The 25,747-nt window shown below is 41.2% G+C and overlaps 1 protein-coding gene across 4 annotated transcripts; it reads right to left on the bottom strand.

Moving 5' to 3' along the window:
- Positions 1-513: 513 nt before the first annotated feature.
- MPHOSPH8 (M-phase phosphoprotein 8) lies at positions 514-25,534 on the bottom strand (the record flags this gene model as incomplete). Of its 4 annotated transcripts, none has more annotated exons than XM_084524925.1 (14): positions 514-2,909; positions 3,578-3,661; positions 4,415-4,542; positions 6,006-6,160; positions 9,865-10,019; positions 11,949-12,035; positions 12,486-12,626; positions 13,693-13,781; positions 13,868-13,993; positions 14,428-14,679; positions 15,773-15,869; positions 19,217-20,068; positions 21,000-21,155; positions 25,277-25,534. In XM_084524925.1, the coding sequence occupies 14 exons, from the start codon at positions 25,532-25,534 to the stop codon at positions 2,868-2,870; spliced, it is 2,622 nt and encodes an 873-aa protein (XP_084381051.1). In that variant the 3' UTR covers positions 514-2,867. The 4 variants fall into 4 exon arrangements, with proteins under 4 accessions (XP_084381051.1, XP_084381052.1, XP_084381053.1 ...); XM_084524926.1 differs by having other exon boundaries at positions 14,428-14,637; XM_084524927.1 differs by lacking the exon at positions 14,428-14,679.
- Positions 25,535-25,747: the final 213 nt, after the last annotated feature.

The following is a 25,747-nucleotide window of genomic DNA, read 5'->3' as shown; positions in this document are numbered from 1 at the left end:
AGGGCTCCGTCACCCGCCCAGCACAGCAGTGCTGCCTGGTGCTCAGAGGGAGCCTCCTGGGTGCCCGGCTGTGCCCATGGCCTCCTGTCCTGGCACTGGGCACCACTGAGCAGAGCCTGGCCCCGGCCTCTCTGCACCCTCCCATCAGGGGTTTAGGGACATGGATGAGATCCCCCTGAGTCTCCTCTTCTCCAGGCTGAGCAGCCCCAGCTCTCCCAGCCTCTCCTCACAGCAGAGATGCTCCAGTGCCTTCATCACTTCATCATTCTACAGCATCTCCCTTTCACAACATGGATGCAGAAAGCTCAGATGAGCTGTGAGGAAGCCATCTCTGTCACCCACCAGCCTCCAGTACCTGCGAGAGACGTCAGGACCACAAGTGCTGCTGTTGCAGCAGTGAAATATGACAAATCCAAGCCATCAGGACAATTGCCACTGCCATTCATCGTAAGGCCAGCTGCTCAGCCTTGCTGATTGATAGCAGCAAGAAAAACCACACAAATACTTCAGAAGTATTTCTGCACAGTGTCTACAGAAGTGATTTTTATTATAGCTACCTTCTCTTTCTCCTTTGTCCACAAAAACCTTTTACTTAGCAGTTGGATAAAAACAATGTAGTAAAGTCAGACAAGTAACAGCTTTAAACATCTTTTCATACACCTTTTACACATCTTAAATAGGGATCTAAATTTTATATCCCCAACCAAAAGAGATGGCTGCAAAATCCATCCCTCAATAAGAGCTTTATGAACTCAGGTTTTATTCCCCAGTCCTGCAGAACTCCCTCCCTCCCAAACACCTCAAGGGAAGGGAGGAAAAAAAAAAACACAAAAAAAATCCCCCCCCCAACACCACCTTTGACAACTATTTGCTACGCCAACTCTTGGAGCAGTACTAGACATTTTTAGGTTAGACCGTACAACAGGTTCTAAATAGCATCTAAATATTATATGGACATTTGTTCACAAACCCTTTGTCCCCGTCTTCGCACAGTCCTTGAACAGCTCCAACGTTTACCACCGAGGTGTGCTGTACAGCATTCACCACGCACGCACCATACTCTGAAGCGTACAATGCAGGGATAGCGAGGAAATGGTAGCCACGTACATGACAGAGATCACTCCAATGTAAGGAAACACTTCAGAACATACCCTACCCTTATTAATCTTCCAGGATTATTTCATAATATGCTTAAAAGTTCGTTAATAGTGACGAAGAAGAAACGCAGCTACACAAAATTCCCAAGTGCTGGTAGGGACAAACCTGATTCTCAGCCAGCGCTTTTTGTGCATCTCAGGCGTCGAAACTTAGCAAAATGAGGTATCTCACGTGTCTCAGAGGCGGAGGTAACACGTCTGTTCAAAACCCAGACCTGTTAACATCTCATCAATACTGTTTGCAAAAAGACTATTTTAAATCCAAACAGAAGCGAGTACGTCGTGCTGCTGTTCTAGTTTCATAGAGCTTAATGTGACATTCCACAAAATTGAAATAGTGTGCTTCGTTACGATAATTTGGCATCTCTCATTATGAAAGTTTTAAACTTTCAAGAACCAAAAATTAAAACCTGGCTAACTGAACTTTTTCATACAAAGTCACAGTTCTTAAAAGGATACATCTGCACCATTTTGATGGTGAGCACTCAAATACATTAAAGAATTTATCCACAATAGTTTTGTGAGCAGTATAGGCACATAGTGGCATGTAAACTACCTGTGGCAACCAGAACAGCAAAGGCACAATCTGTTTTTTTTCTCTGTTTTTTTCCCCCTTTACTTTCCAAGATGTTTAATTTACAAAGAAAAATGCTCTGTACCTCATGCAGAAGCGTTAGATTTGTATAGTATAGCACAGAACCACCACAGAACTGCTGTCATCGGATAAAATGAGGCATTTAAAAAAAAAAAAAGATAGCAGCTCTTTGCACTCAGGAACTGAACTTCTGAACTAGAGGGCAATGCGTGTTCTCACCAGGCTGAGAACACCTGAAGCCCTCTGTACCTTCTCATCTACAAAAAGCACTGCCTGCACACTGAAGGTAGGTTAATGAGTTTTCTGGTTTGCTGTTTGCAGCTTTTGTTTTCCCATATGCCACTTAACTAAAAACTCCCCAGTTAAGATGCCTGTAAAACTATCAGTTGCTTCTCTAATACAAAATTAGTTTTCAAGCACTGACCTAAGGAGGAATCTGACCGCAGCCCTCTGCAAACTGGGCCTATTTGGATGCCTTTCTTCATACCTGCACATGGACTTAACTGTGTGTCCGAAGGGAATCCCTCTCAGCACACCTGCTTTATCATCAGGAAGCAACATAAGGAAGAGGTTCAAACCAGAACGCAGCCCCTAGCGATTCGAGGTTAAGTCTAATGCAGTAACTTTAAAGTGTAACTTCTACCCATGGCTCTAATACATCAGTTCTGCATTTTACATAGAAACATTACAGTTAGAGTAAGTAGAAAACTGTAGTTTACAAATGGAAAAGATCCTTCTATTAAAAAACATTTTACTTAGTTACCTTAAATAGTTCTCATATGCACCATTCCACATTGTGGAAAAGCTGAAATACGCAGTCTGGACTCCACAAGTTAAAGAAAAACAGAATTGTGTGTATTGGCACAAATACTTACATCTACATCTGTACAAGGTAAAAAAAATGCTGACAACCCTGTCCCAACCAGTGTAGCACACGCAGCTGCTCTCCAACACATCCTTTCCTACATGAATGCCAACAAACGCCAGTGAGATGGGAGCTTAGTCCTAAGGGTGTGGTGCCAAAAAGTTCCAAACTGCTTTGTCAGTCTCTGAGCAGAGGAATCAGAAGTATTTCCAAAAGTGTCGGTCCACTCAACACGTCTGCAACTGTGAGGTCACTGCAACTGCACTCTGTACGCTCCTATTAGCAGCTTTACCTGGAAAAGCAAGCAAAGAATTCATACACAGATTGTTCATATGAAGCTGTACTGAACACTTCTGCTAATGTAACAGCATGAGGAAAGGCACGTATGAGATTGCTCAGTCATGAGCAGAAGAGGAAGAAAAGGAAAAGTATGAACTAGACATGCACACACACTTTCATACGAACATGCTTATTCATAATGGATTAAAAAATTGAAGAGCACAATAAAATATTTAACAATCTAAGTCTTAGGTATGAAGATCTAGAAAATTTACTGGTCCATCTTCCATAAAAAGCCCCACTACACAGGATCTGTAACTCCTCTTGCAACGTGCAGTGGGACGACTGCCCAAACCACCTGGAAGCACACACAAAGGACACCACAGGCTGTTTAACAGCACACTGCATATCGGGGTGAATGCTTCCAAACTCTAAAGGCACACAACAAACATCTGTATGCAGATGACAACTCCCTGTAGTTGTCATTAAATTCACAGTACAGATGTAGAAAAATTTTGGCTGTACCATTAGTTTATCCCAGCGCACAAGTTCCTGATAAGAAGTGGGTTGAGAAGACAGTGGGGAGTCCTTGGTTTTACATTTGCAACACACAACCAGAAGCACTCAGACTACAGAAGAGTTAACTTTTTGTACAGCACAGTATTTGAGAGCATTTGGTACCTTGGCAGTAGGAGCTTCTGCTAACCGTATAAAAAGCTTGTTAAGGCCTGCAGTAGGGCTGAAGGAATAAATAAAGTGACTATCCTAAAAGGAAAAAGAAAATCACCAAAATTAGTGGCAGGATATGGTTAAAAGTGCGGAGCGAATTGAAATAACAGAACATGACATTTAAACTAGGGGGTGTGTGCCTGTTTCTTTGTTTTAAAGTTGCACATGCTGCAAATAACCTTTGTCATAATTGCAGGGGAAAAAAAACAGTGCACAGTGATGCGTTTAACAGGAAAAAAAAACACCAAGAAATTTAAGTTAATTGGTAGAAATATGAGGGAGTTCATTAAAACAAGGCAAAACAGTTATATTTAATAACAGACTCGGGTGAAAAATTGGAGAGGCCAGGGGAATTTGGGAAGGGAAGCACCTTCAGATTCAGAGTTGTCGCCACCCTGCTCAAGCCCTCAGTCCTGAGGTTGCAGTGTCACAGGGCAGCTGAGGTTGGCGGCACCTCTGGGTCCACCTGGTCTGAGCCCTGCTCAAGCAGGGACACCCAGAGCAGGCTGCCCACAGCCATGCCCCTGGCTTTTAAGTCATAACTTTTTAAGGAATCTAATATTACAGGGTTGGCAGTTCTTTACACACACACCAAAAAGTTCATTTCAAAAATTAAAAAATAAGTAAACAGCAACAACAAAAACAACACACACCAACATCACCAGCCACCACCACCACCAAACCTGCATCATAACATTTGAAATCCAAATTAAGGCTCTAAAATTTCCCAGGCTGTTCCACAGACTTTACAGAGCAGTTTTACGGTCAGTCAGTTATACGATGACTTACCAAAAATACAGGGAGCTGGAATTTGTCGTTTAAAACCACAGCTTGTACACTGCATGGTCCACAGAGCCGAGCAATGACTTCTTTACCAAAGAAATTTGAATGGAAAACAAAGAGAAGGATTCCAGATCCTAAAAGGGAAGGCAACTCAGTCACATAAGGCTGAAACAAGAGCCATTATTTAGAACAACCACATACATTGAACTTTTGGATACGAACAGTTAGGCACCTCTACCATTTGTATAAATATTAAACTCCAACGGAGCACTGAAGCAATATGAAAAAAAAGCAAATATGCAAAATCTGATCTCCCTAGCACAACCTAAACACAGAACAACTGAGCAGGTCACAAAGCCAAGGTCTTTTGGCAGCAGGACTAACTGCACGTGGCTATTACAAAGGAAAACAAAATGGATACAGTAATCCTCAGGTACAGTTCACTTCTGTGTTTTTAGATTTATCTAAAGTGTCAGGGAATTTAATGTAGCTTGGGCTGTCTTTTTTCTTGGTAAGGACAACTGAGCTCAATTAACTACAGATTTTTAAGAACTGCACTGAAATTCATAAGCAACTGTCTTCAATACCCCCAAATGCCTCATTGTAATAATGTATAATGTTTCCTAATTCTACAAAGCATATTGCATCAAAAAATGGGATATATTTTAACCAAACAAATAAAAATTGGATAGACATAACCACTCACAATCCTAGTTTTAGTAGTATTTCAATCACATCAATGTATTATTTTGAAAAAAAAAAAAAAAAAAAAAACCAAACCACAAAACAGCAAAACACACACACAAAAAAACCAAACTATCAGCATCAGAAGGTATTTCCCTGATACACTCAAAAGGCAAGAAAAAATGACTCAGCTAAAAAGAGCATCAGAGTTTGTTCTCTGGATTCCCAACAGAATGAAGAAGTATTCCTAAGTATCTTGGGAATTTGATCTTCAGCTTGTCAAAGGGGCTCAGAGGCAAAACAGAGTTGGTTGACACTGGCTTCTTTTATTTACAGCCTTTCTAAGTTGGGTTTGGGTCACAATAGTGTCATGACTGCACACCAAGATACCAGTGTGTTAGGCACTGTATACAAAACAAGGTGATCCACTACTAGATTCTCAAAGTACTTCTACGTTAAGATGTCTAAATATTAAAGTACTCTCTTAGATTAATATTTCTAATTATTATTTGTCCTAAGGTAAACCTGTCACATAGCCAACCTCTTCCTTCAATTCATGTGTTGCATAAGCTATGTGGTGACCCAAAAAAAAAAACAACCAAAACCACCCACAAAAAAAAAAAAGCCAAACCAAAAACCCCCAAACCCAAACCACCAACACATATACACAAAACCCACCCACAATGCATTAAAACATGTTTCTCCTCTCCCTAAAGCAGGGCTTCCTTCTTTCAACTTCCACATTCCTTAATCTGAGTATAAAGAACATCCCCAACGTAATGCGCTCTATTATAATAGGTGACAAAAACAATTTCACCTAGCAGACACTTAAGACATCCTTAAAGGGCAGCTTCTCAATGCGCTATTTTACTTTTTAAAAAACAGAAAGTAGGAAACACAACAAAATCCCTACCTTCTGGGACATTTTGTGGGGGTTTATAGTTAAAGTCCGTAGAGAAGTCTGGCCCTTCGCAGAGCCGATGACACGCAATTGGGAAGACTGGCTCCAGTAAAGCAAGACGAGCTTCAAAATAGTCCCTGATGGTATCTTCTGCTACTCTTGAGAGCCTGGAAGAGCAAAGCGAGGCCTGTACATCACGCAGTAAATTACCTTACCAGACGCAGACTTGATCAGAGCTGACACAAAACAGGATTTTAGATCACCTTTCTGAATTCCCAATTTTCAGGGCTTCATTACTAACATTTACATGTAGATGAACCCCAGGTCCCAATATTGTGGGAATTGAACATTTTATCAAGAGATCTGTTTGTGAAATCCATCCATCAGGTCTCCGCTGTTCATTTTTGTGGACAAGCCCACTGCAGCAGATACCATGAACTCTCACCAGCCACATGCTTCTTCATGTAGGAAGATGTTACTGAAACATCAGGCACGTACCAGTTGGCTGAACAGGGACTGCTTCCCTAGCACGGCTGACCCACGGACTGCAAGTACAACGCCAGGTAAATCAGACACTCTATAATTTTATTGGTCATACTGTTAGAGGAATGCAATTCCCAATTATTCCCAGCTCTATTAAAACGCCATGGAAAAAACAGCAATTAAATAGCCCCCAGGCAATAAATAAAATGGGTACTTGGGAAGGGCAGGGGCTGCTAAATTAAGCATGCAGGCTGTCCTTCAACAGAGAGACCCCATTAACCTATGGTATTTGGCACTCTGACAAGCCAGCTATCAAGTAATCCTCTTTGGAAAGCTGTTTTGACATAAATGAGGTTTAAATGCCTCTGCAAGGCAAAGGTCCCGACTCTCTGCTTTGCAGCTTTCCGAGCCATGACTCAAAGCACAGCTCCCCTCCACGCCAGCCTGAGATTATCACCCACAGAGCCTAAAAACCTGAGGTTTTTCACTGGAAAGAAACCACCAGAACTGCCATACCAAAGCAAGCCCAGAAGCTCACCTAGCCCAGTTTCCAGAGCTATATAAATAAGGGAAATTGAACAGCAGTCTTTGAGGTACGCTGCCCTAGTTTCCAGCAATCCCATTTAGAGGCATCCAAAACCAAACCGCACCTCTCCGCAGATCCGCTTAATCCCTTCTTAATTCCCATGCAATCGTGACCAGAGCATTTTGCAATGAAATCCGTAATTCAGCTTTCCTGCACAAAAATGCTCCTCCGTTTCCCACTTATTAATCATTTAAATGGACAGCCTCTAGAACCTGCCTCATGTTTTTTTTTCCCCTGACAACTGAAAAAATGAAATTTTGAGCTTTCAAACTGCCCCGGGGGGAGCTGCTTCTGCTCTGTCTCTCTGACCATTTCTACTTCACCTTTTTTGCTTCATCTGTTTTTGAAAAGAGGTGAAGGGAATGGGACACACTATTTAAGACCTTCAGGCAACATGGATTTAGATTTTATTTTCAGCTTCACTACTACTGTATTATCTTCCTTTTTGATTTAAAGGCAGCACTGAGCTGGTATTTTTAGGTAATTATGGTGAGTGCAGAAGCCCTCTCAATTCACAAGAGCTGTTTTACTCTCTGTAATTCACATTATTACAGCGAAACCCCACAGACATCACTTTGCATTTACCAGTACTTCATTTCACCTGCCTTTTCACTGGCAAAATTACATGTTCAAGATCTTACAAAACAGATCATCCAGCATGGCCAAACCTGAAGATGGCAGATTTTAAATATAAAACAGTCTGGAAAGGAATCAAGCAGTGAATGAAAGAAAGATTCAATATACTGAACGGCACGTGCCAGATCACATTTGTCTGTGTGTTTGCTGTTGCATTCAAAAAGCTAACTCTTCAGAATTTATCTACTTCACCCGCCCTTGCTCACTTAATTTTTTTATGTTTGAAAATTTATTATTAGTTTTTATACTTTTAACACTTAATTAAGTTAAATGCAGTGATCTACAATACCTCAGACAAACTATGGTGCATTGAAAATACTGGTGCCACAATACTGCTTCACCCCCTCCAGTATCAAGCCGGATTTGAACAAGTTACTGCAGCAAAAAGACATTGTCGGGAAGTTTAGCTGGAGACCAGTGCCCATGGTCCAGTCCTTCCCTTCTCAGCACTGGTGGGGCCACACCTGGAGTGCTGGGTCCAGTTCTGGGCTCCCCAGTACCAGAGGGACCTGGAGAGAGCCCAAGGCAGGGCCACCAGGATGATGAAGGCGCTGGAGCTGTGAGGAGAGGCTGGGAGAGCTGGGGCTGCTCGGCCTGGAGAAGAGGAGGCTCAGGGGGATCTCATCCGTGTCCCTAAATCCCTGATGGGAGGGTGCAGAGAGGCCGGAGCCAGGCTCTGCTCAGTGACCCCCAGAGAGGCTGTGGGGTCTCCTTGGGGAGCTCCAAAAGCCGCCTGGACGTGGGCCTGGGCAGCCTGCTCTGGGTGTCCCTGCCTGGGCAGGGGGGGCACCAGGGGCCCTGCCAACCTCAACCAAACTAACTTCATAACTGAGTTCCTTTAGACATCACGGGCAAATATCCCCTAGCCTTGGAAATATATTCAGGTTTTATAGGTTTGCAATAAAATGTCTTCTACTGACTTTTTACAAAAGAATCCACAAATTTCTCTGCCTTACAGAAGGGTTCTGTAATCTCCATTGTGAACATCAGCACAACGATCATATGGGAGCATTTGCTTATATATTTGCTTAATATTAATTTTTTAGACTTGGTATTCTTAAATGGAGCATTTATAAGGTTATAAAGGAAAGACTACTACTAGCTTCGTAACAGAATAAGAGTATTAGCAGTACTACAGCAAGCAGCAGTGACATTTAAGAGGCAGTTTCTGTCAAAATAGATTTAAGAAGTTAGTTGATGGGAAATGAGACCAGAGATGGAAACAGTTTTCTGTGGACTAAAAAAGAAGAGAATGACTACAAGGCACCTGATACTTTGGTCTTCTTGAATTAGACATAAAAAACACAAGGAAAGAAAGTCATTGTAGAACAACAAAAAGACCTGCACTGAGACAGCACTCCTCTGGCACTCCTCAGGCACTCATGGCAATACTTCACCTGCTGCAGAAGCTGAGACCTTCTCTAAAGGTCACTCAAGTTTGGAGATGGTAGGTTAAGAACTTCTGCTCTGATACGCTATCAGTTAGCTAGTGGTTCTTCCAAACTGGCATTTGAAGAGCTTACTCTTTCTCTCCACTTTTATTCTTGTCCCTACTTTGTATCACTGTTAATCCGTTCTGAGTATTTCACCTCACACCACATATACTGCACTGCTCTTTGGCCGTTCTGTCGCATGATAAATGTTTGCATTTCCATCATTTACTGGAACAGTAGCTGTACCTACCTCTCCAGCACAGAGTTCTTGAACTCACCGCTCACAACTGACTTAAGGCTCAGCAACACCCTCATTATTTCCTATCTGCAGGGATTTTTTGTCTTCTACCCCTCCTCCCTCCCCCCACAAAAAATAAAAGACTGCTTTTTTTAAAAAAAATAAATAATGATTTACCTTCCATGCCCTAATAAGATTTCACATTCAACTGTACAATACTTAGATTTTTTCTGATTACTTTCTTTCTACTCTGAGGAATCTTTCACTTCTACTAATTCCCTTTTCCCCCTCCCCACCTTTTTACTCGGTGTTTAAGTAACTTCCTGCTAATTGTTAGCTCACACAGTTTGCATTTCACATGATTTATCAGTTAGCTTTGTGCCCAAAGCAGATGCTTTCTTTCCAGAACTCTTTCTCTTCCCCATGACTTCAAATTATGACAGGCCCAGTGTTTCCAGCTTTGACAGAACAAACTTCAAAGTACAGTTTACTCACGTTTCCAAATGACTCTTGAGCTGCTCGTATACCAGTATGTTATTGCACTGCTTAGCAAAATGAAGTGCGCTGTTCTGATGCTTTGACAAAATATTGCAGTCTGCTCCGCTCTCGATCATAAGCCGCACTATGTCAGAATTCCCTCTTTTACACGCCTGTGCAGAGAGAAGGGAAGGATGGGCAACAACAAAATCCCATTAGAACAGCGAAACACCAAAGAAAGCAGCACTGCAGAAACAAATTAAAATCCAAATTTAGTTACAATTCAGAAAACAAGTTTAAGTAGGCATCCAGGGAATGCTAGCACAAATCCTGCTAACTCAGGATCATGCCACATACATGTAAATACTTCACCTTTACCCAGGCAATACTATGCAGCTGATCCCACAGAAGTAGCAACACTCAGGGTTGCCAAAAGGATTACTAAAAAGACAAAAAGAAGTTCTATGACAAGATTTAAGCTGCTCAAGGACAGTTACTGTAAACTGCCTTCATGCCTGAACAAACAGGCTGCTGCAGAAGCATTCAGGATGACTGATCTAACACTCCTAAACGTCCATTACTTCAGATTTCCAGTAAACGAGTGGAATTTCCCCCAAATTATTTAGCCATTTTATACAGATACTATTTCAACTGTGTAAGTGTCCAAGCCTGATCAACATTACATCCAGCAAGAATTTAATTTCATGGCATCTCAACTGAAGACTGGACAAAGGTACAGGAAAAGCTAAATAAAGCCCTACTTTGAAGGATGCAAACTTACTCTTGGCAGCTTGTTTTCAAACATCTCACTCAGAATTAGGGAAAGGCACAAGAGATATAAATTTCTATCCTCACGAGGCCTTTCAGAAATGAACATCTGAAATTTGTTTAAGGCCTGAACTTTCATATCCACTTTCAATCCCTAATCTTCCATAAATAAACAAAACCAATACACCCTTCCCCCCTCCCAAAAAAAAAAAACAAACAAACAAGAACCCTACAACACCACAAAAATCACGTATCACCTCTGAGAAAAATGAACTGCCAAGACTTCCCTCCCCCCGCTTTCAGAAGTAAGATCCAGCTCCTCAGGTTAAGAAAGAGTGACTTGATAAACACATCGGTATGTTTATCCACACATGGCTAAACTTGTTTCAGTAAGTTACAGGAAATTAAGACCCAACTCTTCATATCTGCACAGCAAATAAATACAGGGAATAAGTCACTGTAGGATGCCAATTAGGAAGTATGCACAGCTGTGTATCAAACAAGAAAAATATTGCTGAAGAAATATGAAGCTCGAAACTGAGATTCATGGAGGTAGACAAACTGCAAGGAGATTTTGGATGTAAGTGACTGAGGAAACCACGAATGTGTCACCACTTTCTTTACAGAAGATATGAACTCTCTGAGCCTTGCAGAGGTTAAAACAGAAACAATATGACGTTGTCTTGCACAGAAAACCTCTTGTAATCTCTTCTGTAAACAGCCTCCATGAAAACAGAGCAAGTTTATCAGGAAGAGGAACTTCAGTGGAATTATCCAATACAAACCAGAAAATATTAAGAGGAGCACAGGCCGTTTTAAGAGTCTTAGAATTTTCCCATTAAAACAACAGTAAATACATAAACAAATTATTTCCTTTGTGATTGGAGGAAATAAAGGTGCAGAACAGGCAGTGGGAAGGTGACTGTAAACCAGTTACTTTATTTCTGGCCAGCGATTATAAGACAGAAGTCAACATTTCACAGCAACATTCTGTGAAAGATTCTCCTTTGTGGAGTTTTTGATCTCCCTGCTGACAATCAGATTATCTCAGTTTAAAGACCACGTCCACGTTTCTTTGACCCAAACAGTGGAAGAGACGAGAAGCCACATTTAACACTAGGTTGATGACATCTGGATCCATGGTTTAGATATAATACCTTAAAAAAAATGGATCAAAACACTGCCTCAAGTAACTATGAGTGGTATTTGTATTTCAAATGCAGTATATGTCCCCTGACTAAATCAACTATGCAAATGCACTTTTATGTCTTCTATACTCTATTAGTTTCCCAAGTATTATTATTAAACTGCATTAGGACAAAGATTGAATTTACCTTCATTAAAGCAGTTTCACCACTGCTCTGCTGCATGTTCACATAGGCCCCAGCTTCCAGAAGAATAGCAACCGTTGTAAGAAAATTCTTAAAAGCACAAAACAAGTAAATATAAAATATTCAGTTTTCATTTTCAAAATATAAGCATGTCACAATTGCAGTTGTTCTCTCCCATTGCTCATAAAACTCATTTTAGACTCTGGCAAATAACTAGCCATAGGCATTTCTAATTCTTACTTTTTACTTAGCTTGGTAACAGTAATCACTTCAGGGGGAAAAAAAAGCCTGCACTGACCGCAAACCTGGAATCAAGCTTTCCTTTGGCCTCGTACCTCCTGTACCTGGAAAGCTCATGAACCAGTATGAACAACAGAGAGCACCACGAAACATCCTTTAACTTTAATCAAGCTGGACTTTGAGAAGAGCTTAAGGTCTCCCTTTTTGGGGATCAGCTAAAGGGGCAGAAAAAAACAGATCCCACTTTTGCACATACATAAAAGAGCCAAGAACTACAAACATGATGGAAAACAAGCCAACCTTTTCAGCTGCATGTATCAATGCAGTTGTTCCATTTTTCTGTCTGCCATTAACTTTGGCTCCTTTCCTGATCAGGACCCGCAGGAGGTCATCGTGCCCACCAGCAGCAGCAAGCATCACCAGGGTCATTCCACTCGAGTCCTGCAACAACAATCGTTGCCAAATACTTGAAGATAAATCAAAGCCGCAAGACAAATACTGCAAGTGCATCAACAGGTTTCACAGAGATTCTCCTCCCCAGCAGAAGAATTCACACATAGATGACTGCCAGATGCTGACAAACTATCACCTCCCACTTCCCTCGCCCACAGGCCTCACACTCGGCGCTTCATAAATCTAACGAGCCGAACAAGAAGGAAAAACAGAACAAGGCAGGATGAAAAGCAGCAAGGTATGTGACGGCGGGGAAGACAGCAAGACAGTGGAAAAAAAAGGAGAACCACTGGAGAAAATTCACATTGCCTTAAGCCAGTTGCTACCACAACACAGCTTTTGGATTTTATCTGAGGAAAAATATGAAGAGATTCCTGTGGGCGGCCAGTCTCCTCACCACTCCTTGCATTGTCCATCAGACACTACAATCCAAAAACCACGGGCTTGCCTCAAGAGTTCATTTGGCACCTTCTTTTTTCCCACACTACAGAAGTTTTAGCATAATGTATAGTCCTCAAAATGCTACATGAGTGCACAAGGTCACTGGTTAAAATCCTGATGTCAGAGATTTTAATTCTCGAAAACGGAGTTGCAGTACTGTTTAACAGGAAAATAGACCCCTGAAGGAAAAACCAGTAAGCACACAACTGACAAAAAAATTATTCATGGGGTGAAGTGGTCCCAGTCTGCTGAACAAAAAAAAAAAGAGACCTTTTTTTCCATGTATAGACATTTTACATGTTTCAGGCACTTAATCTGCCAGCTATCGTCATTCCTTATACCACTTAAAATTCTATGTTTATTATTCAGTTCAAATCCAGTAGGCAAATCCTTTGCAAATCCAGCTAGTAGGATGTTTCTATGAAACTTCACTTTTTCTTTGGATGAAATGGGAACAAATATTGAAACCTTGTATTCTGTGCTCCCTTTTCTCCCACTGTGCTTTTTCCAAGGTGAAACAGAAATCTGCTACTAGCAGGACATAGCCTTTCAAACAATCCACATTTGTACTTCCCACCCACCCCCCTCAACAGCTCTATTACAGAGCATTTACCTCTTGATCCAGATTATATTCCTCGCTTGAAGAAAGTGCCATCTTTACTGTCATATAATCCCCGCTTTTGACAGCATCCCTCAGGAGCGCTAGAAAATAAAGTTAATGCAGCTATAGAATATTCCACATTGAAATGCCAGATCAGAAACATCCGTTCCTCCCAGCAACTACTCACTGCTGGATATTGGTTCTGTTGAGACGTGATTCTCATCTTCTCCATCGAGATGCTTCTGGAAGTCTTCTAGTGTCAGCCATTCCAACTGCATGTCCATACCCAAACTCAGGACTTGTTGCTTGCCATCTATCACATATTTGATTTCACAGAAGAAAACAAAAAAATAAGTAACTAGTAACTTATCTGTTTCCAGATCATTCACTGCTTCAATGATCAGCAGCACAACATGCTACTTTTCATTCAAACACTCTGGAAGCCAGTGTGAAATGGTTCCAAACAACAGCAGCCACGTTACAAGCAGACACTTGAAAGAAATCTCTTAGTTGTTCTACAGCATTAGGCTGAAGGGATCAGAGATGGTGAGCGGTGTTACAGCAATAGCAGGAATACACTGGGAACACACTGATAAGCTGAGAAGTTATCAATGAGTTTTCAAAAGAAAACATTATTATAGCCAGCAGGGGAAACAAGAATTGGAGCACTGAAAGATGCAAGCAGGAATGGAGAGAATATTAAATGCAAGTGCTCAGCTTTCTCCTAGATTTGCTTCTACGGCTCACCAGAGTTCTCCTCCATTTGACACACATCCACTACTTCTCGATCACCTTCTGCAGCAATGTAATTCCATGTTTCTGTTTCATCTCTTATGCTCCTCCTTTCCTTGTACACCTTGCTGTCCTTTGATTTTAATTCTTCTATGAATTTACATTCTAGCGAAGATTCTTCTCGTTTGCGGTTATTCTCAGAATAGTCATTTTTCTCTTCTGAAGCTACATTAAACAATTCAAATGCACTTTTGATGTCTTTAAAGCCTAGAATATTAAGACAGTTACCAAGAGTGACTACTTGAGCCACTAAAGACTATCACATAACAAAGTTTAAGTGAGTGACCAGAGTCCATTCAGAAAACTTAATCATTGCTGGAGCATAGCAGCAAGCTTAAGTATAAGCCAAAATCAGGGAAAGCAAGTTCACCTCCAACTACCCTGGAAGTCTGGGCTCCGGCTGCTTTCTACATAGTACCACCACCTTTTTAACAAATTTGGTTTAGAATCAAGCACAAATTATTACTTTGAAAATATGGTTCAGTTCCTGTGATAAACAAAGGACACATGCTGTATGTGGAACAGTAATTAATAGTCTGTTACCACTTTTCTTGAGCACTGTAAGCAGCTATTATCTTTTAAGTGAACAATGTTCCTCTGGCAATAACTATTTGAAGTACTAGAGCTCCTCCTATACCTAATCAGAATGACCAAAGGTGGACTACTTTGTTTTCCTCTCAGTTTATCCTTGTCAGAGTAGCAAGGAAATTTATCCTGAACAAAATCATCCAGAATTTTACTGAGATCAAGAGTGGTAATATCAATACTCTATTAAACAGCAAAGAACAGAAGCACAACCTAGAGACTTTTCTTCCTATTTCAAAGCAACCTGTTCTGTTATTGAACAATAACTCAATGTGGCTAAACCACCAGGTAGGAAGTTTGTCTGAAGTGAACCTCTCCAAGTTAATCTAAAAATAGAGAATGTGTATATCGAGTGATAACAAAACAATTCTGGAAATAGAGAACCACTGGATGAATTCATCCAAAAAGACTGCTATTAACAGCATGATTATGAAGCATAATTGACAGTACTAAATGAAAAAGGGCAAAATCCTGACTTGTAAGAAGGTTCTCATGTTTTTATAGGCACTTTCACGCCTCATATATGAAAGCACATACAGCATTCTCATGAAGCATACGTTAACAAAGCCATAAAAGGCTTTTGCTTCCTAAAATAAGAACAAAAAATGGCGTTTCTGAAATGTGCTACAGAAATATATTGTATCGGCTCTTGTAGTTATCAGAAGAGAATGCCTTGAAGGGTCTTCCCCTTCTCTTTTTAGCAATTAGCACTTACTTTTTAGGCCCTTCTGTTCTTTTCTGCTTTTTTCTTCTTTTTCAGGCTCCTTTTTCAGATATTTGTCTTTTATTTCGGTTTTCTTTATTTCTTTCTCCTAATATCAAGAAAAAGATAAAATTAAAGTGGTAGGGAGAAAAAGGGAAATAAATCTCCTTTCACTACTCCAGTGATCTCATGTTTACAATTACTACTACTGAAAACTGTATATAGCAGGCTTGTGGACATTCCTAAGAAAAGGAATTAAATGGGTGAGACAGGAGTTACTCTGTGAAAGCTTCTTCAGTAAGAGAAAAGATGTTATTTCTAAATTAAGGAAGTTCAATTCTGACTTTTGCAGCATCCCAGTCATGCAAGGTGCTTACATATGCCAAAACCAGCATATGTTTAAAATTTTTGTGCTTTACAATTCATCAAAATGAGACAGACAGATATTCACACATGCACATGTGTATATATATATATATAAAGCAAAGACAAAAAAAAAGGAACACAAAACTTTCTCTATTTAACATTAAGTCTTAAACGTTAGCTGGTAAATCACTTGTGAATACAGAGCAAGTAGAAACCAGAAGTCTCTTAATTTTAGAAGTATTCTCTCTACTAAAACTGGGACAAAACAACTAAAATCCCTTGGTCCAAAAATAAGGAGATTACAGATCAAGGAGGCACAAACATTCAAAGTACTTTAGGGATCATAAAACACTTATTTGCAGGAAGGAAATTTGAAGTTGTGAACCTCTCATTTGTTTCCAATATTTAACTTGAATACAATGCAATCATTTCTAAGTATTTAAGACCTTCGTAGCACCATATTCAAAGCAGTTATGACACAACTGACTTTGACCATAACTGAGAAAACTTGACATTTGTATACAGAAGGTTTCAGGGTTTCCACTTTACACGTACAGAACAATGTAGCAATAGTCATTTGTGGAAAATGCACAATCAAAAAAAAAAATCCACCAAAATCTATTCTATTCTCACGGAAGATTGAGCTTAGCTTTACCAGTATCAGATAAATTATGGCAGATGGAGAGATACAACCAAATGCACCAAAACTAAGAAACCAACTGCCTCCTCCCAAAGGTTGCCTTTCTTCTTCTCCTCCAACCTCTCTTTACATTCAGTCAGCAACCTCCAAACCATAGAGTAGGAGGGAGGTTATTTTTAGAGGAGGGAGGAGTATTTTATCAGCCCCAACACTAACTGGGTACATGGAATAGCACAGGCTTTCTGAAAAACTGCCACCAGAACAAGTCCACCAAAGCACTACAGACTGAATTCATCATTAAATGCTACCACTTCTTAGAAAGGTAAAGAATTAAAATAAATTAATTTAGCATACGATAACGTGTTAGCAGAGCTGTAGCACTGAACCCTCCTTTTCTCCCCCTCCTTCCCCACAAAACTCCAGCTTTTAATCACAGACACGATTAACTGGCAGCACAGGCAGCTGTTGTCCCAGGCAGATGCCCAAAGTAGGAGGGGACAAGTGATTTACCAAAACCATTACCAGGTATTTGCTAAACACAAGGGCTGTTATAATCAGTTACCCTGAATTCTATTCCAGATTTCTAATACTGATTAGATGCACAATGCACCCTGCATCTATTTTTGGAGGTAAATCAAAAGGAAAGGAGGGTTCAGCATACAAAATGACTTCAAACAGAATATCGTGCTACAAACTGACACAACAATGTTCTGTAATCAGAGCTGCACAATCACGGACAGGTAGCTGAGAACGATGCGACCATTTTATCTGAGAGGAATGATCTGATTGGGCCAACAGCTTTGTGAAGCCATAAAAAACCCTACAGCTCTCCACCAAACCCACCCATGCAATGAGTCCGCAGTTGCTCTGGAGAACAACTAGCCAGTGACAGCAAACATTGTCTGAGGTCCCAGAGAGAGAGCAAAAAGCAGCATGTTTTCCATGGTTCCTCAGTACACGAGAGACATACAGACATTTTATTGACAGTGCTGGCTGAAAAGCCAAAAGAAAACACAGGCTTCCACCTGCTAATTATTTCTTCATATTTAGCATGACAGGATTTTTATGCTTTGGTAAATAAAACAGGATTCCAAAGATGTATCCAATTACCACGACCAATGTTGCTCTCTTATGAATGCTGTAGCCTCAAACATACTTGGAGTACTACAGGGCCATGCCATTCCAGTTAGTTAACAGTCTAGAGAGGATTATTTAAAGAGCTGTTTGACACAGCTATGCCTCGATGCTATTAACCTTGTTTACAAGAGCTTTCACCACTAAGCTCCTGCAAAAATAGTACTTTGTGTAGCTCTACTCTGAGATTACTCCACGTAGTATTTCTATTCTCTATCCAAAATCAACTTGATCATGTTTAAGGTGGCCTACTCCATACATAAAACAGTCTGAAGCAGAGGACCACAGCTGAATCTACAGAAATAAGGCACTTGCCACCATGGAATTGTGGTCTTAGAAGGAGTGGGATAAAATCTATTAAAGTATCAAGGTATTTTGGCTGCAGCCATACCAGAAAGGGGTATCTCTGGGCAAACAATTTTTTAAGAACTGCAAATTATATTAGAATAGCCTCAAGAAACTGAACAAAAATCCTCCAAAAGTAGCTTTTTCTCAGAAACTTTCTAGAAATAATGCTTTTTTTTTCCCCCCACTACACACTTTTTTTTTTTTTTTTTTTTTTTTGCTTTTACCACCCTGGTTTCCTGATTGAATTAAATAAGAGAAATTAAATATTCTATTAGTATTTGATTAGTTCATTTGTTACAATAGGTAGAGCATTGGCAGTTACCATGACACCAAGCCGTGCAACTCAGCATCTCCTGTGCGCAGCACAGGAATTCTAACAAGACAAGACAAGCTGCACAATTACCTCAGAGACTTTGGTTTTGAAGCAATTTCAGCATTCCGATTCTTCGGAAGGTGCTAATGCATGTAAAGCACAACTGAGTGGCTGACTTTTGAGACAGATCAAGTGTTGTCTTACCTCAAAAATGTGCTTCATTGTGCGGCGTTGGATAGCTGCTACAAGACTGAAAGCATTACTATGCAAGAAGAAAAAAGTCAGACTGAGGCCCTACTGTTGAGGCTAGGGGAAACAAGAGGCTGAAAACGAAAGCACGTGTCTCTGGAACAGTAAATTTTGCCCTAAGTAGGTACGCAAAAAAAACAGGAGAAATTCATATTTTCACACCTAAAGACACTCACTCGTCTCTCCTACAGCGTTCCCCGTTTTTCCAGTGTTCAGAATCCAGAAATATTTCAGCCTGGCCTACAGATTGGGCACTGAGACTTTTTTATTCACCTCATTAACCTTCTGATTCGTATTTTTCTCTTTGCCATCATAAATAGTAGCCTTTTGAAGTACCTCAACCACCTCAAATGTGTTTGATTAACCCCTTCCTCCCCCACCACCCTAATGTTGTAACGTTGCTTACCTCCCCAGCTGAATCCGTGGACTTGCCTCCTCTTTCATCAGTGCTCAACTTCAAACCTTTCTGCACTGGTGCAGGAGCAGCTGGCACTTTCTCCAACTCCGCAGCTACAGTTTTTACTTTTTCTTGACCTTTTTGCCTTTTGTGCATGCTCTTCTTCTCTAAATAGTTATCTTTAGTTTCTACTTTTCTACCTTCGTCTTTATAATCTTCAGATTTCAGATTTTTCTTCTTCTTTCTTTTAACCTTAACCTCAACACTATCATCTTCATTACTTGCTGATCCATCCAGATGCCTGTCAGCAATGGAATCTTTTTCAGCAATTTCTTGTTCCAATCTCTCTTTTCCACATTTCACCTTTTGTTTCTCCTCTTTATTTTCAGAATAAAAGTCTGAGGTTTCATTATCAGTTCCTTGAGAAAGTGCATCATCTAAAGTACTTGACTCTGAGTCAAACTGAACATCTTGCTTCTCCTTCCGTGATTTTTTATTTTCTTTAGAATCTTCTTTCGATTTTACTTTTACATCTTTAACTTCTCCTTTCTTTTTCTTGACTTCTTTACTGTCTTCTTTCTTTTGTTTTTTAGGATCCTTTGAATCTTCCCTCGTTTCTGAAGTCCTTTTTTTTGGTTTTGAATCTGAAACCACAATATCTGAGGAGTTTTCACATTCTGTTCTGGGTTTTTCTTTGAGTTTTGCAGACTTAGACTTTTTCTTCTTCGGGTCATCTGGACTTCTATCCTCTCCATCTTTTGACTTTTTCTTTTTCTTCTTTGGCGAAACATCATCTTTTGTTTCACTTTGCCGGTCACTGTCAGATTCTGCTTCAAATACATCATCATTTAAAGAGAGTTTCTAAAATGCAGGACAGAAAAGATAAAAAATATATATATATATATATATATATATATATATATATATATTTCCTCATTAAACTGTATCACTTTAGCATAAGCCATCCAGAAATGGCAGTGATGATGCTTTTTGGAAAAGTCAATTGCTGTTTAAACATTACAAATAACATTCCTTTCTGCCAAATTGTAAAATTTGTAAACACAATTCTAGCTCACTTACCTAAATCATATTTCTAACTGCCTGAAAGAGAATCAATACATAAACAAGGAAACCAAGGCAACTGGAGATCCAGCAGTCAGACTCCAGAACAGAATTAAATCACAAGACTTTTACACCAAAAGCAATTAACCTGATTTTGTAAGATTTATCCACAGGTTTCTCAGAAATAGCAGCTTTCAGATTCCTATACATGATTTTGAAAACGACTAAACAGTTAAACAAAAATGAACAAGAAAAAAAAAGAGAAAAAAGCCATATGCTGCCTTCTTGCAGTTCTTTTTTTCTGTATTCCTATCTTATCTAAAAGATTTTGCTTGTTAACCATTAATTTAATCTGCTACACAAAGCAGTAGGGTGAAACGAGCAGCATCCAACTTCAGTGACAAGAATAAGCCTGTGGGCAGGCAAAGGGGTTGGTTTTGTTGTCAAAAGCAAACCACAATGACGATACATCATTTATATAGTCTCATTAGAAATTGAAATAAAGTTTTAATGAATTTTGACTCTACAAGCAAGCCTGTCAATTCAAAAAAAAAATCCTTAACCAAACAGCAGCAGCAACGTTCAGTTTCTGCTGAAACAAAGCAGTTTTAGATCAAAGAGAATATTTTTAATTCCATATCCCAGATGTCTTCCATTCTCGTGTCCTCCATTAACAGAGCCTAGATAGGGAATTTGTCTTCATTTTAAGATAACAGAAAGAGAAACACACCTGCACGTCTTTTTTAACAGGTTTAGGCTTATTGTCCACAATTTTTTTTCTGAATTCAAGCAGCACTTCTTTGCAATCTTCCAAATGCACCTCTGGTTCCCAGGTATCATCATCAGAGGTATATCCCTTCCACCGGACTTTATACAGAATTTTACCCTGCAAGAAAAAAAACAAACAAGCAAACATTTAATAAAATACAACACTATGCAATGTACTCAGTTCTTGTGGGTAATCAGTGGATGCATCATTTTGTGTATGTGAAAATGAATATAATGGGAATTCAACCTCATGCTGAGGTAAGAATTCCTAGAATTATTCCCATCTGCATCACATGCTGAATTGAAGAGGTTGTAAAGTTTCAGTAGTTGTAGTGGTTTTAACCCAAGTATTTGTATTACCTGATTTTTGTCAGAAACACAGTTTCAACGCACATATGTTCCCAGACATTTTACTGAAATTAATTTTCTGACAGTTACAAAATTAAGTTAATATTTCTTCTGTACAAGTTTTAATTGCTGCTCTTCGCTGAAGAACTTAATTTAAAGCCTAAAGATTTATAATGCAATAACACCATTCACACAGTTCTTAACTGGAATTGATACCGTGTTAGATTTATAAGCAATGTCACTTTTGATAAACCGAAATGGTAACAATTGCTCAGGAAAAAAGCATCTTTCAATGAGATCAAGTCAAATCTAGATGAAACCTGATTGTGCACATCCCAAAGTTGGTTACAAAGACATCGGTAAAAGATGCTATGACAGCCCTAGACCAATTGTTTCAACAGTATCTGACTTCATTGGAGGATGGTATCACAACTTATAGTCTCCAAGTTTTTCTACTTGATTAGAAAGTCTTTTACCATTCAGGGAAGGAGAAAAAAAAGAAAAAGATGCTTTTCACCCAAGTCTCTCTTGCTTTCTCTTAAGCAAAGCAGTCTGAATCCTGATATTTCTCAATACAGACTCATTTTCTCGCTGCAAGACAAGGCTTATTGGTCCAAGCATAATGCTGCCATAGTCAGACAAGTGGCAACTCTGGGCTGTGTGCACCGAGCTTAACCAAAAAGCAGAGTCACATCCCATGAAATCAAGGGGTTCCTTTCATGGATTAAACCTGCGTTCTCTTTAAGCGCCTGTATGACAAAGACCAGCAGCAAATTTAAGAAAGTCCATTTTCCATTAAAAGGGTAATAATGAGTATAAGGCAACATAACTTATTTTATAAACTTATTTTCTAAAGAAGTTCACAAAGCTGCTAACCAAAACACCTTCAGAGAGGTGAAATAACAATATCTCTTTCTTTCATAAACAGATTGATGATGCTCCCAAAGATCCTACACTGCTAACTAAACCTGGAGAACAAAAGTTTCAAAAGAACTGCTATTTGACACTTAGTATTAGAAATGTTTATTTCTGTATTTTTCTATTTTTGCCTGAGCACCACTGACCTTTCAAGAAGTGTATTCATATATACAGCACATATTGAAAACTGTAAAACTTCAGCAATCAAATCTGCTTACAACCTTATTTTGCTTCACAGACAAATAAATAAATGAAAAAGCCTATATTCAGATACGTTAACATAACACTTCCTCTTATAATTTAGCTTAGCCATACTCTTGATTCAGGAATTAGCTTTAAATGTAATGTTCACCTGTCTCTTCCTCTCTTCTAACATGGTTCCTCATGAAAGCAGCAACTCATAACATTCTTGTTACAAACACCGGCATAATTTTGGTTGTAAGTGATCTCTGGAACTAACAAGCACAATGCCCTGCTCAAAGCAGCTCCAGCTAGATCAGGCTGCTCAGAAATTTGTCAAGTTTTAAGGATCTCCATGGATGGACATTTCATAACACCTCTGAACTCCTCCCACTCCCTCAAAGCAAAGAAATCTTTCCTTTGTATCTCATCAGACTGCCCTGTGTGCCCTGTGCTCCAGGTCCCCACGCTGCCTTCACAACCCTCGCGGGGTTCACTCTGCTGTGTCCATGTCTCTCCCAGAGCTCGGCACAGCACTCCTGGGGCATCTCAGCAGTGTTAAGAGAGGAGGAAGCATCACCCTCGATTCTCTTCATGCTGCTGGCCTTCTTTGCTGCAGGAACAGCTGGCTCTTGCTCAACTACCTGCCTGCAGGGACCCCCAGGTGCTCTCCTACAGCCTGTCACCCTCCTGTCCCACAGCACAGGGTTATTCCATTCCTTCAGCTCATTACCGCCACCATTACACCTCATAACTCAGGTACAAAAGCAGTCAGAAGTTACTTAATTAGTTGAGAAAGCTGAATAAAACAAAATCTTACATAAACGTAGGTCTATCTGTTGAACAACTACATCCACCATATGGCAAATAATAGAAAAAATGCAGCGTAAGTGAAGGCAGGAGATGGAGCATCATATTAAAGATGCATACACAGCCTTTCCCTTAACTGCCAAAGTTAATTTATTCCACATTATTTCTCTTCTGTCACTTATAAATAACAGAAAACTTCAAAACATTTTTACGCCACTGTAACTTCCACAAGAGCCAGTGATAGGCTAGAGCTCCTATCACCACCTCATTAAAGAACAGAGTTAATGTTACCCATTTCTACAGGGAAATGTCACAGTTTCCCTTAGTACCCATTATTTTAGTAGAATTTCAGTGTGGTCCAAAAGGCTTTCTAAATATACCATTTCCAAATTTTTATTGCTAATTGCCTCAAATAGGACAAGTTAGTGTCTCATCTACCAGCAAGTCTAGCTGCCCAGCCCGACCCTGTGCCCAGAGTGCTGCCCTGCTGTGCTGCCACCAGCCCCAGCAACATTGGGACCAGAGGTGGCAGGAGCTGCTCTATGCCATGCTCTGGGCTCTCCCATGTGGGCACACACAGCACACGAAATCAACAGCTGGTTCAACATCTCCTTGGGCTTCCTAACCTACCTGGGAATCACTGTCCTGAAGTGGACTACACGCCGTATGCTCCACTGAATGCTCCACGCAGCTTTTTTCCACTCCTTTCAGATGTTAGGACTAGGTGTGAGCAATTACCTGCCTTGCCCAGCACGTCTGAAGCACAGGAGCGTGGCACCCCACTGAATAGCAACAGAAAGGCGATCTGGCACAACTGCAGCCCATGCTACGAGGCCACAACGAGCACGCACTGGGTGAGGCACACGCACACGGTAATGCTCAGTGCTCTGACCCAGCCTGGCAACCTCCAGCACCCAGCATTCAGGGCCTGCAGCAGAACGGGCTGCCAGAGCCAGCAGACACCACTGACACGTTTAAGGGGGGGTACTCCAGGCATTCCGGTGCTCTTTAGAAGCTTGTGGAACAGTACGTTCCTCCTTTTCCCCCAGTATGCTGATTTTCACTGCCATCACTGCAGAAAAAGTACTCTAGCTTTCAAGCCAGACACGCTGTTTTGATTGACACTTTATACAGGCAGAACTAGAAATGCTGTATTACCTCTGGAGCCTCTGAAAGCTATTACCTCTTAAGCCATCAAGATTCTGCACCATGAAACTGCCTATTCGTGACAGCACCACGAACACGTGAGCAATTCTTCACCTCAAGTTTCCCTGACCTAAGGGCTCCAAAACCCTCACGTTTCACACTAAGCAGGGCGCCTTCCGTGCCATCGCATACCTGACTGAAGCCTGAAACCGAAGACGTAAGTTAGCCAGAATGCACAATTTGCAGATACAAAAAGCACTTTAAAAGAGGCCATCTTTGGTGATTTTATTTATTTATTTATTTATTAGTTTTTGCTTTAGAAGTTCAAGAAATTTTGGAAGAACTTCAAAAATCCAGTCCTGCTTTTTACCTTTTTAAGGTAAGATATTCCTTCCTAAACCGAACCAGAAGATCTCTAGGGCTAGTTATTTCAACTGGAAGCGGTCCCTCTATTTTGAGGGGTCTCCCTGCATTTTTTTCCTGTCATTTTTACTAAAATACACTCTGCAACCACCTCCAAGTTCCTTTCCCATTATGCTCCCCCCTGCTCAACCACCTTACAGCAAGGCGCTCCTGCAGCTCAGGCGTAGCAGCACGGCGCACCTCAACGCTGCAGACAGAAAGAGAAGTTAGTAAGGAGTCAGGTTTGCTTTTTTTTATAAAGCTGGAGCAGCAAGAGAGGGAAACCCTCGCTCGCAGACCGCGTTTCACGTAGCAGCGCCGCCGGGAAAGGCTCCTCGCCCACGCACGAGGGGTTCTCCTCAGGAAAACCCCGTCTCGGGGCAGGTTGCGTGAGGGGAGGGCGGGCACCGCGCCCCGGCCCCGCCGCGCACTCACCCCCTCGCTCTTCACGTCGAGGATCTTCTCCACCTCGAACACGTCCTCCTCGTCCTCCTCCTCCTCATCCTCCTCGCTCTCCCCGCCGCCTCCTCCGGCCTCCCCGCCGCCTCCTGCCGCCGCCTCACCGCCGCCCGGCCCGCTGCCCTCTCCCCCCTCAGCGGCCGCGGCCGCCGCCGCCTCCTCCTCCTCTTCCTCCGCCCCCTCCCGCCTGGCCGCCGCCGCCTCAGCCCCGCCGCCGGCCGCCGCCGCCGCCATTTTGGGGCGAGCTTCAACCGACAACGGGGAAAAGCGGCTGCGACAGCCACCGCCGGGCGGGGCGGGGCCGCCGCAGCCAATCGGAATGCAGCCAGCCCGTGACGCACGCAGGGGCTGGGCAGACTGCGGGGGCCGCCCGCGGGGCTGAGGCGGGGAGGGAGCGGGGTTGGGGCCCCGGCGGGACACGGGGACACACGGGGGGACACATGGGGA

This window comes from Aythya ferina (assembly GCF_964211825.1).
Source record: "Aythya ferina genome assembly, chromosome: 1".
Lineage (NCBI taxonomy): Eukaryota > Metazoa > Chordata > Aves > Anseriformes > Anatidae > Aythya > Aythya ferina.
Note: the sequence above shows the minus strand (reverse complement) of the source record. Positions and strands in the feature narration are given on the sequence as shown.